Raw genomic sequence first — 18062 nt, forward strand, 5'->3', positions numbered from 1 at the left:
AACTAGCCCAAACATTCTTCATGTTATAATTAATTTCGATATGATGATTCTCAGGCGTGGTATTGATAAATACTGAAGCTGTTATAATATGTTATTCACTTGGCTTTTTGAACTTAAAGCTTGCTAATTTTTTATACCGTATATTCATGTTGCGATATTGTTGTACTTTCATATCACGGTCGATTTACATTACTTGTTAAAGGCTCCGCACAAAAATACAGACTGTCGTAGCACTATTTATTGCGTTTCTACGAAGCTTTCTCATCATATTGTTAAGATCAACGCCCACTACACCGCACCGTCCACGGATTGAGCTTGTAAAGTCTATCAGATTATTATAAACTTGCTTAACAACAAGAAGGAAGTAGGGTTTCATGTGCGTTGCAAGTCCAGTTGATAGTCGATGTAAATTTATATGTAGTAATTACAGCTACGTGGTTGACAACCGCTCTCAATATACGATTAGAAGAGATCAGCTATTTATATAATGTTAGTAATGAAAATGTTTCCCGTTCAAATACGGAACGGTCTAGTGGGCGTGCACTCATAGTAATCATAGAATATTTTTTGCTTATGCTGCCATGGATACGTTACTGGTATGGTCCTTTTGACCCTTAGACAATATCTATATCGCATCGTTCAAAGACTCACAAGATATGTTTGTTCCCAGACATTCAACCAGACGTTACTCATACGTCATCAGGTGCCCGTCGTGGAGGTGCCTTGGTCGCCGATCGCGTGCAGTGCTATGCTCAACCTGAAGACACAGGCACTGGCACCGGCAGATGGAAGGTAAAAGCAACCATTCTAGTCGTTTATTTATATTATGGCGTGCAACCGAAAAAAAGTAGGTCTGTTTTCTACAATCTGCAGTAATAGGAACCGAGTATTTGTTGTGGATGAAATGATTAAAGTTTCTTGATTAGTCTTTCGATTCGATTATAATAAGTAATGAAAAGCATGATTAAATTATAGGGTCTCTGGTTAAACAAATATTTGATTGCAGCGTAACCAGGCCGAGGGCGTACCACGGCACACACCCAAGATCCCTGCTGTTAGTCGTAATTTAATCACTGTTATTTTATATCATACTTAATAGTCGAGTCCACACCGGCCGAATATGCTCCCGCTGCAGCCGCGGTACTCTGAACTAATTTCCTAAAACTGAATGTAACACTAACCGATACAAATACTTCGCCATTATAATAGCACTTGATAAGGCTCAACAGATATTCTGCCATGATATAAGATAGGCAGCAGTTAGTAAACGGCCTATTGAAGGTCGTCGTAAATCGGCGCAGCATCGTTGCGAGCCCGTTCGGCCAGCCTGTATACGACTAATACTGAATGTAGTAGTTTCTGCAATTTCCAAACACTTCAGCTTCAAGTTTAAACTGTCGTTATTTGAATGATCCCCGCTCGCTTCGTCCAGACTGTTTCACTAGTGCGTTTGAGTTTTATGCATTCTTATGTGTATCAAAGTTCGTTCACAACTCGGAAAGTAGGCGGGAAACTTACATGACAAAACTAAGTACACTTTATTAGTTATTGTATTCGCGTCATTTATTTGTGCGTGCTACAATCTGATGTTCAAAATGAAAAAAAAACAACAATTCACTACGTTGCGAAAATGAGTTTAGTTTTTTTTATATAAAAATATGTTTATGTAATTTACTTGAAATTTTGTTATCAACCAAAGTTAAAACTGACATGTAAAATATTTTAATTTAAAAAAATTAAGTTGGGTTCATATTTAAGACATGTATGTCACAAAGTCTTGTTACGCATATTAATAGAAATTGTTACAGCATTATTTTTACTCACATACTATAGGAGAACGATAACCTCTTAAAAGTCGCTAGATATCTTAACGGACAACTCATATAAAATTCTTAAGTGAAAATTAAACAACACTGCATATTTATGCTTTCTTGTCACTGTAGTTCCTATAATTAGCCTTAAAAAAATATATTTTAGGTTATTTAGATGAAACGGACGTTTTCAAAATTATGCTTACACGCAAAAACCTAATTTCTTAAAGATACATATTTATTTACTTTCTTTTCTCTAAATATAGTTTATTGGCCATTGCAAGAGTACTGCATAAAAAAATATGGTCTTTAGTTGAAAGCAGAAAGTTGATAAAAATAAAATAAAAATGCATTCAGAAAGTTAGCCGCTTCCGTCCCCGTTCTGTTATTATAAGGTTTAAAGAAGCTTAAACCGCTGGGACACGGTATCAGTCGCAATAACAGGGCTAGTTAACTCGAATGAAAATCTCAATGGGGATTTACCAGTATTCTTCGGCACTGAGTCAACTTAAATCTTTTTGCTTTTGCTCTTACTTCAGGACCATATCGCCGCGTGATTTTGTCAGTTATTTGATGTTTTGTGTTCACGTACTTCTCTTATATGTTCAATGTTTTATGTTTAATGAGTGTCGCAGTTCCTTTGTTACTTAAATATTCATTTGGTATGATCTTTGGTAATCTATCTACAATTTCTTGGAGCAGGGTACATTGATGTCGTGGTATCACACGTGCATTTCAATCATTTTACATCGAGTTTCAATTTGTATAGGTGTCAGCTAAAATTCAGCAACTTCTGAATACTTTGAAAAGACCAAAGAGGCGACCACTGCCGGAGTTTTATGAAGATGATGATATTGAGTTGGAATTGGCTGCCAATCCTAAAGATCCCAATGCTCCCAAGCCGGAAGGCGGCACTATGACCCCCGCCGTTGGAGAGCAACTGGTGGTACCTTCAGGGCTGCCCAGGAATCTTGAAGCTGCGTTACAAAGATATGGAACAGCCTCGTTCAAGGCCAATGTGGCTACTGTGCTTGATCCCAATGGGAAACTTAGCAACTCGCTCAATTATGGTTAGTATTCTTTATATCGCAGTTTATCTTAACAAACCAATGTATGACAATTTAGCAGGTTACACAGTAGCTGTTCATTTTATGCGACTACGTTCTGGCGACAGATAGTGAAACGAACCCACCAAACTTTATGATGGGTCAATTAAAGGCGTACGGGCTGCCAGCGATACAAAATTGTAAAGAGAAAACAACGTTGTTGTTACAAACTTTCAAACATCTTTATCTTTACGTGGTACGGTTACGGTGGTAGACCACTTTTTTGGCCGACTGTACGTGTATACAGGGTGGAAAAAAAATGGGCCATGCAGGGAAACTACTTTAAGTATTGAAGATAATTTCAATTCACAGAAAAGAAACACCCAAATCTCTTGAATCCCAAAATATCTCTGGAATTATTCGCCTGCCACATTCAATTTATTTTTGGACTTTTCAACTTTGGCGTGAAAATAATGTACTATTTCACATCTTATAATTTCCCCGTACAGGTAAACTGCTCAGCCGCTCGCTCAAAATCGCTCACGCTTTGCTCAACAAGACGTTTACCTCGAAGAACAGTAGTGGAGGACCATTGACCGGCGACAATTCTATCAAGCCTGGCGATCGAGTCGCTCTCGTCTACCCAAACAACGATCCCATAAACTTCATGTGCGCATTCTACGGGTGCCTTCAAGCGGGCATCGTGCCGGTCCCGATAGAAGTGCCGCTTACTCGTAGAGATGCGGGATTGCAACAAGTTGGATTCTTGCTGGGTTCCTGCGGCATCCAGTATGCGCTCACTTCTGATGCTTGCCTGAAAGGTATTTGTCAATTATTTTACAGTTTGTACACTCGTATGCAACAGGGTCAACACGTTTTGCTTGCAATCTGAATTCAATAGTATTCGAAAGCGCAGTGTTACCCGTTAGGAATCATAAGGATTAGTTTCGTAAATACTATCAAGTTTTAAATACTAATAATGTGAAAATAATACGCGTGTATCACACAGTCAATTTTATAGGTTTTATTTGTGAACACACAGCCGGGAGCGGCGCAATTTCCTGTCGATGCCACTAAAATAAAATACTGTCCATTTTAACTCGCGCAGAATAACTAACCGTACGCGAAAAGTAATTATCAGAAAGTTATTGGGTATCTCTGTAATAACCTTTGACTTTATGTGACAACCAAAAGTCTCTAGATAGTAGTTATAGTCAACTAGATTTATGTAATTGATGCATACAAATCAACATTTTGGAATTTACACGCAATGTAAATAAAAGAAACAACCATTTTAAAAAAATCTGTGCTTTTTCATGGCTCTTTTGATCTATTATTATATTATTCATATGTATGTAGATCAGTCGCTGTATTTGTTGTCGTATGTCCGTGCTTCCGTTCGCAACGTTTGGATTATTGTCGACGGTCCATAAACGGTGTAATATCCCGAGCTTACCGATATTAATGCATTGTCGTACTGGACATTTGCAACTCTATGCAACATATGTACTCTATATTTCACGCGTGTATGCATGTGGTTTACTGGGCTTAAATTTTTTCTGTCGACAAAAACCGTTCTTTTTGGGCTTTTAACAGTGTTTGTGTATAGTTAAATCATCAAAATCTTTTTGTTTTTTAAATCTCCTCTTTATGAATTTAATTTGGATTCGCCGGTGATTTCACATCGACTTTACTTACCGCAAGCTGTAGAAAATTACTGTCATAATCGTGAATCAAAGAAATATTGATCTAATAACATTTTTGATAACTGTAAATCTACTACTGGGTATTGAAAATTGTATAGTCTTCATCTTAAACGTCTCAATGTGGTCTCAATGAACAATAATTTTAAATAAATAGAATTAAAGTTTATAAAATTTACAGCGGCGTAAACCCTTTTTAAATACACATAAACACAAGATATAATTACTATTACAGTAATTGTGTAACAGCTTGTTTTCACCTACCTGTCGCAAATAACACAGTCAGTCGATACGGCTTTGCTATTTGTGCAGTTTAATGAATACCCACACTGCCTCTCATTGAATTATATGAGCAAATAGTTCTAAACGTTCCCTTTGATCAAGGATGCACTAAGCGACAAAATGGAACGCTACGTTTATTCACTTACTTTCCCATCTCTGGCGCTGATATTGAGTTGACATTTTCACTACAACATATTTCAGATATATTCGAGATTTCCGCTAGCTTTTGCGACCTGAAAGAGTTGATATTTTCCAGAGCAAATGTTTATGCATTACAGGGGATTTTCTCGAGGTTTACGCTGTTATAAATAAGCTCGAGGTTCTCTTACAAAGAGTGCGTCAAGTGCCCATTTAGTGGCTTATGCATGTGTAATGCAGTGCAAAGTCTGTTTCTATTAAGCAAAATTTTTTAAACCCAAGCGTTGTCGCTAAGGGTTGCGTAATGAAAGGCTTTTACATCAGGTATTTGAACTCATTTTTATCGTTTATATGTTAAAAATCATAGGATTACATCAATACACAATCAATAACAAGCTTTATTTTATTAGAAGCAAAGGAATATACGGCTCTAAATGAACATTTTTGAAGTCTTAAAAATCTTTCCAATAGGTCTACCAAAGACGTCGTCTGGGGACGTAGTGTCGTTCCGCGGCTGGCCCTCTCTGCAGTGGGTGTCGACTGAGAAGCTGCCTCGTCCGCCGCGCGACTGGATCCCACCACCGCGCCCCGCGGAGGATAGCCCAGCACATATTGAACATACATCCGCTGCTGACGGCTCTGCTATGGGAGTTATTGTCACCAGGTGAGAAAATACATTTAATATCTAGTTTTTGTATATACGTAGTCTTGTAATTGTATGCCGCCGCCGCGCCGACCACGCAACAGGCGGTGTAACGGTCAGAGTCCTGAGTTCTAAATTCTGCTGTACCTATTACGTCAACGCAACCCGATAAATGTTTATTGGTCTTTTTGACAATGCCTAGATGTTAAGCATTTTGCCCCCTACATCCTTCAACTGACTCTTTAGTGAATTACCAATAATAGCTTGAGACAAAACCGCACATTGTTACTTTTAATGCGTATTTCACAAACTATAACAAGTGCATCAATAACCGAGGGTAAATTTGAACGGTAATGAAGTCGCTAATAGGCCGGGTACATAATACATGCATGCATAAGCATAATTATCACGCATGGACGCCATATGCACCGAACGCCGGTTACTACCGCTTATTCGAGCAGTCATCTTTTATGACCTAACTTGAACCTTGTGACCGTCTTATGGAAAACCTATATTTTGTTGTACGCATTGTTCAGAATGTAAAATATAATCTTTAATTATATGTGCATATTCTATTTTATTTGATAGATTCTGACATCCATAGGTGTTAATGATCTGCCTCTCCTAAGTCTTGAACTTAACAAACGTTACTATGATAAATATAATCTAGCTACAAGCTCAACTATCGGGTAGGAATTAAAGTTTCCGTATGGGAATTGGTATATTTATAATAATATAATCGTGGTCAAATCACGACTGATATTATACTTTTTTCCCTAATATAAAAATGGTATCTAAATCATAGTATAAAGAATGCCAGTAGTAATATGCCATAAAAAAAATAACAATATAATAAAAAGAACTCTGTTTAGAATGTAGGTCGCCATTGATAGGGCAGAAAGTAATCGCTGCCATTAAACAACGTCGTGTTGTAACATTTCTCTTGGTTCGTTGAAGCAATGGCTTCCGATTTGCATTGAATTTTAATAGATTGTCTCGACTGGCAATTTAGTCATCTTTATTTATTCTTTAACAACGAGCCCGTTGTTTAAAGTGTATATTTGCTAAAAGTAAATATATAATACGATGTCGGAATTTGCGATGATAACAAGTCAAAGTCAAATTTAGATTTTTCGTAACTAACTAATGTAGCTCATAAAAATCTTTATAAATCTTGAAATAAATTTTGCTTCAATATATTATAGTAAATCGTTGTCGAGTATAAAACTACTCCTTACCCGTGCTTAAAGTTTTTCCACATGATAGACTGCATAACAACTGCGGCGGTGGGACACCGAACTTAGTTTTCAATGTGTTAGCTCGCATTGTTAGTTGTTTTAAACTACACAATAGTTTGCACATATTTTGTACCATCTTTTAAAAAAATATCTACAAATTCTGCTGATAAGTATTGAAGAAATATTAAAAAAGTCTTTCTTTGCTTCATTTCGATACAAATCACAATCTTACAATAGGAAAAAATACGAAAGTAATAATAAATTTTAATTAGGCAGAAAACAGAATACGACATCACATATTAATTATAGATTGAGATCTTACAAAAAAAATACACAAAACCGAAAATAGAAAAAAAAGACTATAGTTGCTTCGCCTTCAGTACTGGAACTTATAGTTGACAGTGCTAAAAGTTTGCAGCTCTTATGTTAGGCATGCGGGTGACGGCGCTGCGGCGACAAACTTTACCACTCCAATAAACAGCGGAAATGTCTGAATCAAATGAGAATATATATTTCATAGTAGATCCATTGTACGACCCTGTACGACATATTAATGCAATTGTAATAAAGGAAGTTATGCAAAAAAAACCCTTTTTATTAATTTCTGATTTAATTTTTCTGCAAGGACTACTCATAAAAGAAAATAGAATGCTGTGACAAACGTAAATTAGCTTTGTGTAACTTTTGCTTTGTGTTTCGTTACTTGTCGTTGAAATGGTTACGTTTTTCTCTCTTATAAGAATTTTAAAAAGACTGTTTTGATGGTACTCTTATGTTGTATTTATTAAAATATTAGTTTAATATTTATTATTAAGGGAGATTGGACCATTTATCATCAATTTCCCCTCAGTGGCGATTGTTTGTTATTCCGCCAATTTCAAAGTTGCCAGACAAATTAAACAGTATTAGTGAAATTACAAGAAAATATTTAATAATGCCTAAGCAAAAATGTGATAAAACATTTAGCAGATGTGATCAATGTGTAATTCGCTCGCAGGGCATCAATGCTGGCCCACAGCCGCATGCTGTCGGTGGCTTGCAACTACACGGAGGGCGAGCACATGGTGTGCGTGTTAGACTTCAAACGTGAGACGGGCTTGTGGCACGCCGTGCTCGCGAGCGTGCTCAACGGCATGCACGTCATATTCATACCGTACGCTCTGATGAAAGTTAGCCCCGCCTCCTGGATGCACATGATTACTAAATACAGGTTAGTATTTTACTCATACTATTTTTATTTTTGTACCTTATTCATCGAGTGCAACAGAAAAGCTAATTTTATGATGTATGATGGACACTCCTCAACAGGAAGCAAATAAAAACGTTACGCATGTTTTTGATCCATGCTTATTTGACAGTTTTTCAAAGAGGTTTATCATGATAAGCTTATTAAATTTGACAATGTTTTATGTCAAGAGCAATATTTAAAACGAGCTGTTTACTTAGGGCATCGGTGGCTATCGTAAAGTCTCGAGACTTGCACTGGGGACTGCTGGCCACTCGCGACCACAAGGAGATCTCGCTGAGCTCACTTCGCATGTTGCTGGTCGCTGACGGCGCCAACCCGTGGTCACTTTCATCTTGCGACCAGTTCCTCTCCGTATTCCAGAGCAAAGGTAACCTAATATCATTAAACGCAACAACACACTTTAAAATATTTCATCGCCAATCGGATTACTTGTATGTTTTTTATAAGATAGAAAATGTACATGTATACTTAAGTATCGCACTTCAAATAACCGTTCCGTATATTTTCCTGTTCCTCTTATTTTCGATTGGCATTAAATTATTTCCGATACCGTATATTTTCCTAGACGAGTATAAAACGTTTAGATACTTTACACATGTATTGGAGTGCTTTTCAATAAGCTTTCTCCGTTCTACTTAAGTTGTTGAGACGCTTGGATACTGCGTAGGACGGCTAGAATTTGATATAAATCGTACTTAAGGATGCTCGAGACGAACTGAAAAGGCATAAAACAAACAAAAATATACCAATGGAAATTATTTTTTTACTGGTTGAAATATGTACCTTAATCGTTAGAATTCATATTTAATATACATTATTTTCTTAATTTGTTTTCTTTTTACTGTTTTCGTTTTTATATCGTATCTTATATGGTGTTGTCTATGTATCAGGTGTGAGGGGAGATGCGATCTGTCCGTGCGCGTGCAGCAGCGAGTCGTTGACGGTGTGTATACGACGCGCGGGCCGCGGCGGCGCGTCTGCTGGGCGCGGCGTGCTCTCCATGTCCGGCCTGTCGTACGGAGTCGTCCGGGTTGACGCTGAGAACTCTCTCACCTCGCTCACTCTGCAGGACTGCGGACAAGTCATGCCATCTTGTAAGTTTACTATTTTTTTTTTCATCTTACAATCTTTATTTCGCTTATTTAACGAAATGTTATTTGTTTTTCTGAGCGGTGTACAGCTTACATTAATATGATCGGAGGCATATCCTTCATCTAATCTAATGAAAGAACATATTGTTTTTTCTACAAATAAATATAAATAAAGTTCACGACATCCGCTAGAATTGACGAATGAAAGAAGTTATAAAGATGAAAATTTTAAATGTCTTTTTTATTAGGCGTGATCGTGGTGGTGAAGATGGAAGGACCAGCTTTTCTTTGCAAGACCGATGAAGTTGGTGAGATCTGCGTGCTGTCTGGCGCTACGGGCTCCGGCTACTGGGGTCTGCCGGGCCTCACTAACACCGTGTTCAGGGTCCGCCCACTGGACTCTGACGGCGAACCAATCGGAGAAGAACATTACGTAAGGAGCGGCTTGCTTGGATTCCTAGGACCTGGAGGTAAGGGACTCACATTCCTGAATTTAACTTTTTCATAACCAAGTATGAATTTCGGCCTTCAACAACATATTCGTTGTAGTATACTATACTAATACAATCCATACTAATACAATCATAGGTAGTAAGATAAGAAATATGAAGGCAACACGTAATATACCTACGGCAAGTTTATGATTGATTCGTTTATTACCAGGTCTAGTTTTCGTGTGCGGTTCCCGCGACGGTCTGATGACGGTGACGGGGCGCAAGCACAATATGGACGACATCATCGCCACCGTGCTGGCCGTGGAGCCCATGAAGTTCATATACCGCGGCCGTATCGCCGTGTTTTCTGTGCGCGTGCTGCGAGACGAACGTATCTGCATCGTCGCAGAACAACGACCTGACTGTGGCGAAGAAGAGGTAATATATTGTAGTACCTACTCTCTTTTCTGGAAAAGAGTCTGACTGCTAACTTTTCAATGAAGATATACCTGTTCAAGTTCGTCCATTTTGCCGTCAATTAAAAGACCTCACTTAGCTTACGAGCGTAGCAACTAATCACACGGGGAACCAAGCTATCAATTGACATTATCAAAATTTCAATCGATATTAACTATCCACCCTATAGTAAATTATCCTGTAAATAAGTAATCAAGTTTCGTTTGAAGCTCTTAAACGAAAATGTTTGAAAGGTTTATTTTAAAATCAGTTCTGCTATACTGGTATTTAAGTTGTTTATTAACCGTTGTAGTTTATTTACAAATCGTTTATCAGGAACACGTTTAAATTAATTTACAAAGCAATCGAGCGATTGTCATAAAGTTAAATCAATATTCCATCGGTATCGGGCCTCCAGTGGAGTGGTGTACGATAAACACTCGTATCGTGAGTGCGCGCCGCGTGCAGCGTCCAATAACACTGCCGCCACAAGTATTTGTGTTGTCAAACACTTCTACGTACTCCCCGTTTCCTTACCTTTGAAACAATCATATTGTACACAAGTTATGCTTTATTTGACGTATTGTTACAGTAGTTTCCGTATATCTAATTTATAACTGTTTTTTCGGAGATAAAGCTATGTTTAAGTTATTTAATTACGTGCCATCAAATGTTTCGTTAAGGACTTAATATTCATAATCACAGATACAATCTCCAAATGGACATGATTTCTTCCTCTTAAAATTTAAACCCTGTCATAATGCGAGAGACGCAGTGACGAATGTGTTCTTATTAATCTTATTGGTATCTAGTCGTTGCCATCAATTTACGAAAACGATGTAACGAAACGTAGCCAATGGATCTAGGTATATACGAGTACAAACACTTCATATCCATTGACGTAAGGCAGGGGAATAAAAGCGTGAAGGTACAATATTAAGGAAACGCTTTATATATTTTAGTCATGTTGTTTTCATTGTTTACTCATATTACTCATAATAATCGGTCTATTCTGTATATATTATACAATGATTCATGTTGTTGTGGTAAACCTCATGGTAAACTTACGCATACAATTTTTTATGTTTTTTTCTAGTCGTTGTTTCCTTTTGAACGTAGCAATTGTGATACGTCTAAAACATGTGGCAACGATTGATATTGATGCCCTTCTAAGTATAACAAGTTATCCTCTGCCATTAAGTTCTAATCTGTTGTACCGAACCTTCTTACCAATGTTATTTTTAATGACTTTTGCGAAGTAACCTAGTAGAATGAATCCTGTCACATTTCAGACCACCCTTTTGTTTACCTACAATTTGAATGAAAAACGTTTATTTTGTATCTATTCCAGTCGTTCCAATGGATGTCTCGTGTTCTCCAAGCGGTGGACTCGATCCATCAAGTAGGCATATACTGCCTCGCGTTGGTACAGCCCAACTACTTGCCGAAGACTCCTCTGGGAGGCATCCACCTGAGCGAGTGCAAGCGTCGCTTCCTCGACGGCACGCTGCACCCAGCCAACGTGCTCATGTGCCCACACACTTGCGTTACCAACCTACCTAAACCAAGAGAGATACACTCCGGTAAGAATATGTTTTGACCTTCAATTTATTTATTGCCAATCATTTACCCCCGGTTTCTGACCACATTTAGCGGCAGTTTATCTATTCAATAGCGTTTTTTTCTATGAGTTTTAACGCTATTTGAATAGATAAACTACCGCTAAACATACCTCAGAAACCGGGGGTTAGACAAGTGTAAATGCGATTGTGTTAACGATGAAAGCAATGCGATAAAATGCTGCGTGAACAAAACTTTTTTCTTGCATTAGATTTGTATACCCTAAAGCTGGCGTAATAAGTTCTGAGTTTGATGATGAGTCTTACATTCTAGCTCGTCGTCAGATGTCTAACACGTTTATGTATACGCTTAGACAAGTATTTGAATATGGGCGATTGAGTACAATGTGATATTATATATGACAAAAGCCAATATAACAGGGCTCTTTTATTATTAGCTTCAAATGCTTTATTAGGAAATGCTCAGGTTGCCAATATTTGATCAGATGCATAACCAAACATATGAAGACATTGGATTTCCGTTTTGCGTAAATAATTGCTCCCAATTAATTCATGCTGTGCTTGTAACTTGCATTGCTAAAATGCTAGCGGTATACGTGTGTCGTGTATATTTTAGTAGGCAATAGCATGGCTTTTCGTAAGAAATAGTTCAGTCAATTTTGTTCCCTTGAGTAATTGAATGTTAATGCGTACGTTATACCTTCCCACGTACACACACACGTCAATTGAGATATAAAGAACGTGAACTAATGCGAATCTATTTATTTTTAATGAATTAATTGCGAATTGGTTACATTTATAGCAGAAACATCGCAAGCAACAATGTTCTAATTAGTACCTACGTATTAACGCAAAAATAACCCACGCATTTTTTGTACCAAATATAATGAATACTGCTTTATAAACTGCACTGCAAGGATGCAAAGTTATATTAAATAAGCTGGGCGTGAAACTAGCTTAATAACAGAGATTTAACACACGGTTAAAAATTTAACGCGATGTTATATTTGTTATGTACAGATGTGGGACCGGCTTCAGTGATCGTAGGCAACCTGGTGCAGGGCAACCGGCTCGCTTCCGCACAGGGCCGTGACATGGGATACACCGATGATTCGGATGCTGCTCGCAAGGTAATTACAATTAAATATTTACACATAAATAGTCATCGACATCTCGGCCACCCTATGACAACACATTGATTACTTTAAGTTTAATACAATATGATATTATAAGCGCAGTGCATACAATTATTTCTAACACATCGAGGAATGAAAAATGTATGGTTTGGTCATGTAGCGAGAATGAATGAATGTTGAATAACGAATAACGTCGTGTCATTTTACGTAACTATCTCACTCACACTTACACATAGTCGTATTCTCATGATTATGTCGTACTTTGCACGTTTGTAACGGCCCGAGTATAGAGTAATATAAGGTTAATGATGTGCTTTATGCATCTAATGTTTGCTTTTTATCACATTGCAGTACCAATTTATATCGCAAATCCTACGATGGCGCGCTCAGAGTACATCGGACCACGTCATCTTCACTCTACTCAATGCAAAGGGCCAAGTTTCCAAAGTTCTCACTTGCGCCGAACTGCACAAGAAAGCCGAACGTATTGGTAACCTACTGCTGGAAAAGGGCAGAGTCAACACCGGGGACCACGTCGCTTTGATATTCCCGCCGGGCTTGGATCTTATTTGCGCTTTTTACGGGTGTCTGTATGTAGGCGCGGTGCCGGTCACTATCCGCCCCCCGCACCCACAAAACCTGCACACAACGTTGCCGACAGTCAGAATGATCGTCGACGTGAGCAAGGCCACTCTCGTTCTTTCCAATCAATCTGTGATAAAACTCCTTCGCTCAAAAGAGGCGAGCAATGTGCTTGACAGTAAGGCCTGGCCTCTCACCCTCGACACAGACGACATGCCCAAGAAAAAGTTACCCATTTTGTACCGAGCGCCGACAGCTGAAATGCTGGCATATTTAGATTTTAGTGTGTCGACTACGGGCATGCTGGCAGGCATTAAAATGTCCCATGCAGCTGTTACCTCTCTCTGCCGCTCGATGAAAATTGCGTGTGAGCTGTATCCATCTCGTCATATAGCGCTTTGTCTAGACCCGTACTGTGGACTCGGATTTGCTCTGTGGTGCCTCAGCAGCATCTACTCGGGCCACCATTCTATTTTGATTCCACCTTCCGAAGTTGAAATCAACCCAGCTTTATGGTTGAGTGCCGTATCTCAATACAAAGTGCGTGACACATTCTGCTCATATGGAGTTATGGAGCTATGCACTAAAGGCTTGGGGAGCTCGGTGAATCAGCTGAAAGCTAAGGGTATTAGCCTTTCATGTGTGCGAACTTGTGTGGTAGTCGCCGAAGAACGACCACGTATCAACTTGACTAATTCGTTCTCTAAACTATTTTCGGCTCTCGGTCTGAGCCCGCGGGCTGTCTCCACATCATTTGGTTGCCGCGTCAATATTGCTATTTGTCTTCAAGGCGCATCTAGTCCTGAACCATCCACCGTATACGTCGATCTGCGCGCTCTAAGGAACGATCGCGTATCACTCGTAGAACGTGGCAGCCCACATTCTCTGTGTTTGATGGAATCTGGTAAACTACTGCCCGGCGTGAAAGTTATCACAGCTAATCCAGAAACTAAAGGCCAATGTGGGGATTCTCATCTGGGTGAAATATGGGTGCAGTCGCCTCATAACGCTAGTGGTTACTTTACTATTTACGGAGATGAAAGTGACTACGCTGATCACTTCAGCGCTCAGCTGGTGACGGGAAACACGGGCGAAGTGTACGCCCGTACCGGATACCTTGGGTTCTTACGACGCACTGAGATCACTACGACCACCCAGTCGGATGATACTGCGTCCATGATGACACGCGACAGCGACACCGAGTCACTGGCGTCGGCCTGCGGGAGCGTCAGCAACGTCGGCCTCGACACACATGACACACACGACGCAGTGTTCGTAGTGGGCGCCCTGGATGAGACCATCATGCTGCGTGGTATGCGTTACCATCCAATCGACATTGAGAACTCCGTTATGAGGTGCCACAAAAAGATCGCTGAATGGTACGTACTTTAATGCCGTAAATAATTTATAATAATACAATTGTATATTCGATTTTTCAAGTTAAGTACGACTTTCGTTTTTGTATTAATTGAAAACAAGTAACAAATTGTCCAAATTGAACCATCATTTTGCAGGAATTATTTAAGCTTGTCCATTAACTAGTGTACGTTTGAATAATTCCAGCGCCGTGTTCACATGGACGAACCTGTTGGTGGTAGTGGTGGAGCTGGACGGCAACGACAGCGAGGCTCTGAACCTGGTGCCGCTGGTGACCAACACCGTGCTGGAGGAGCATCACCTGATCGTCGGCGTGGTGGTGGTGGTGGACCCCGGCGTCGTGCCCATCAACTCGCGCGGTGAGAAGCAGCGCATGCATCTTCGTGACGGATTCCTCTCTGATCAGATAGACGCCATATACATAGCTTACAACATGTAGACCCAGAGGCCCCGCCGCTCGGCAACCAAACAACCCACCACCACACGGTGTTGTCGATCTGAGACTCGAGTACCGACTAGAACCCGACGTTAAACCATGGACATTTTTATGTGAGTGCTATTCTTGGTTTAAATAAACGGCTCGGCGATTCGGATTAACTAAAATACATAACGGCCAGCTCGGCCGCCAGTGCCATCGCCTGGACCTAGAGATGTACGAGGTCGAGCCGTTACTTTAGTAGAGTCAGTGTTTCAACCACTTTTGTTTACGAGCCCGTCTCCCTTCGTGTTTGTATAATGCGTATCGGAAGATCTAAAGACTGCTAACGCGAATTATTATAAGGTGTTGCGATATTGAATATCGATGAGATTCGCAACGAGACTGATGTAAGTCTGAACTTTACTTAGATTGTTTTAACCTTCGTCCCTTCATACGATTTAACTGACTCATTAATGACGTATGTATTTTATGATGTGGAAGATTTTGATCGTCCGTCGTCGGACTGACGTGCGTCGGTCGAACACGTACTAGTGATTTGATTCTGCGAAATGACGATTGAGTGTGATCGAAATATGACTATTGACTACATAATTACTTAGAACATTTTCATTGAACAAATAGTTCTTCCTTTACATATTTGTCATTTGTGTCCTAAGCAGGGCAGAGCGCTTGTGTAAAATTAGTAGGCAATGTTATGAGTAGAGACCGTAGCGCCATCATTTGCGTTTTATAATATGTTCGGAGTGCTAGGTGCATTCCCGCTTTTCCCTCTATCCCCGTAGATGGGTCTTGTAACAGTGATTTGGTATATTAGTCAACCAATATTGATGGTGGTTTAATTTCGACTACATTTAAAACATGGGCTAATCTAGTAAGTTCCATTTGAATATTGAATTGTAATTGTTGTCGGTAACATATTTTATCGTGAATAGTGAAGATGGAACGAGAAGTGCTGGTATAAATCTGTATTGCGTGTGAGCTGATATCTGTATTAAGTGCGCCGCCGTGGCATCACTCTCAATGTTTGTCATTGTATGTGTGTCTCAGCACTCAGCAGTATCGTCACTGAGTACAAGTCTGAATAGTCGGATGTAGTTTGTTAGTAGGAATTATTAAAGGACAGTCGACGATAAGTAAGTTTTAATGTAACACAATTTATATTGTTGTGATTATTGTGAATCAAATAATTTCTAATGCTAGCGTGTATGTTAAATTATGTATTACAATAATATTATACTTAGTATTAGCGATTATTGGTAAAGCGTATTGCATTTAAAGTGTTAACGTTAGACTCTCGGTACTATCGTCGTTGCGTATACTTTGGCGCTTATATACAAGAGATCCTTTCATTATGTTGAATTGTTCTAGGTTTGATACAACTTATATATGATTATTTTAGCTTTCTTCGTTCATATTGAGTAGAACTCTGCCGAGAGCATTGCATTTGTGTTTGTTAAACTTGCGAGTTGATTTTGAATGTTCAATTTGTTTTGATTTAGTGATTCCTGTATCCATAGCTAGTTACAGACGTATTATATTCGTGTAACAGTTAGTTCGCAAGCGCGCGGACCATTATTATCGATGTCATTTATCTCTGAAAGTTGATCATAATGTCGTAGTAAGCTTGTCGTAGGACATTTCGTTGTACATTTAAGAGTCTTGGTGTATCGCAGTGTGAAGCCATGAATGCTTACTAAACACATCTGTTTTGTGTCTATTCAATGTTAGATCTCAAATGATAACAAATAGTAATATAATATGTGTACTTTTAAAGTGTCGTAACATACCTTCAACAGTTTTGTCTAAAATATGATTGTATTATCTTTATGTTCATTCCACTATACGTTCAGAACGATAATTACATATGAAAATAATATTATTAAAATATGTTCGTCTATATTAGATTCCATTATTTACTTCTATTATTATTTTGTAATTATTTATTGCTAAATTGTACATATATTTTTGTTATTTAATTTTACGTTAAATGATTTCCTTATTGCCTTTAATGTTGTTTATATAAAAGTGACGACTTCAATCATATTGTTAATTAAGTATCCAAATTGTATCGATCAATGATTTCATATACGTATAACAAAGTGGATCAGACCATACGTTAAGTTACATTTATGGAAATATAATTTTTACGATTATTATGAAATGTAGTCATTAAATAAGTATACAAGTAGATTTAACTCAGTTTTACGAACAAACGTTTGTTATTTGTAATCTTTGATTGTATAAGCATAATATAATAATGTTGGGGTGGGAGTAGATAGCGCGTAAGTTCACTTGTCGCTACACCTCGGCACGCCTGTTCCCATTCATCGTGTATACTTACCATTTATTATAATTGTATAACCATTTTTGTAAAACGCGTTGCGCACAAAATTCTATACAAACTTTTTTGGCGACTGTATCCATTATTTCAACTACTTAGAGTTTTGTATTATCTGACATGATTCGTCAACTTTGTAACAGCTTTTACGATTTGTGATTGTTTTATCTTTAAAATGAATAAATAAACATACAATCTGGATTAATGTTTTTATTTTATGTCCTTTACCAAAAGACGATACATTATAATAGAGACTGTTCCACAGTTTTCTTACAACACTAGGTTTTCCACGTACATAAATATTTTCGAAATTACACCTTATACATATTATTATATATAATTCAAGAACGGCTGGACTGATTTATTAAAGTACTTTTGAATAATGAACAGTAAGCTTATCAGAAAGTAAGAGCTGCCTTTATACATTTGCAGTCATTTTTTTATTGGACAGATTTTCAGACACTTAATTATAATCTACCTAATGGTTATGTTCTAACTGGTCATAAGTATTCTAATATT

General features: G+C 38.4%; 1 protein-coding gene across 4 annotated transcripts in view; it reads left to right on the plus strand.

Annotated features, from left to right (window-relative positions):
• Positions 1-17744, plus strand: part of DIP2 (disco-interacting protein 2) — an 89073-nt gene extending 71329 nt beyond the window's left edge. For 3 of the 4 annotated variants that reach the window (XM_076135270.1, XM_076135271.1, XM_076135273.1), the window contains 14 exons: positions 671-792; positions 1007-1054; positions 2581-2881; positions 3367-3678; positions 5452-5644; positions 7859-8071; positions 8308-8477; positions 9001-9204; positions 9450-9671; positions 9865-10073; positions 11443-11674; positions 12692-12801; positions 13159-14768; positions 14953-17744. In XM_076135270.1, coding sequence (XP_075991385.1) covers positions 671-792; positions 1007-1054; positions 2581-2881; positions 3367-3678; positions 5452-5644; positions 7859-8071; positions 8308-8477; positions 9001-9204; positions 9450-9671; positions 9865-10073; positions 11443-11674; positions 12692-12801; positions 13159-14768; positions 14953-15205 — 4199 coding nt within the window. In that variant the 3' untranslated portion in view covers positions 15206-17744. The remainder of the gene's footprint in view (positions 1-670; positions 793-1006; positions 1055-2580; positions 2882-3366; positions 3679-5451; positions 5645-7858; positions 8072-8307; positions 8478-9000; positions 9205-9449; positions 9672-9864; positions 10074-11442; positions 11675-12691; positions 12802-13158; positions 14769-14952) is intronic. The other variant, XM_076135272.1, reaches the window with a different exon arrangement.
• The last annotated feature ends 318 nt before the right edge of the window (positions 17745-18062 follow it).

Source organism: Anticarsia gemmatalis, chromosome Z (assembly GCF_050436995.1).
Source record: "Anticarsia gemmatalis isolate Benzon Research Colony breed Stoneville strain chromosome Z, ilAntGemm2 primary, whole genome shotgun sequence".
NCBI lineage: Eukaryota > Metazoa > Arthropoda > Insecta > Lepidoptera > Erebidae > Anticarsia > Anticarsia gemmatalis.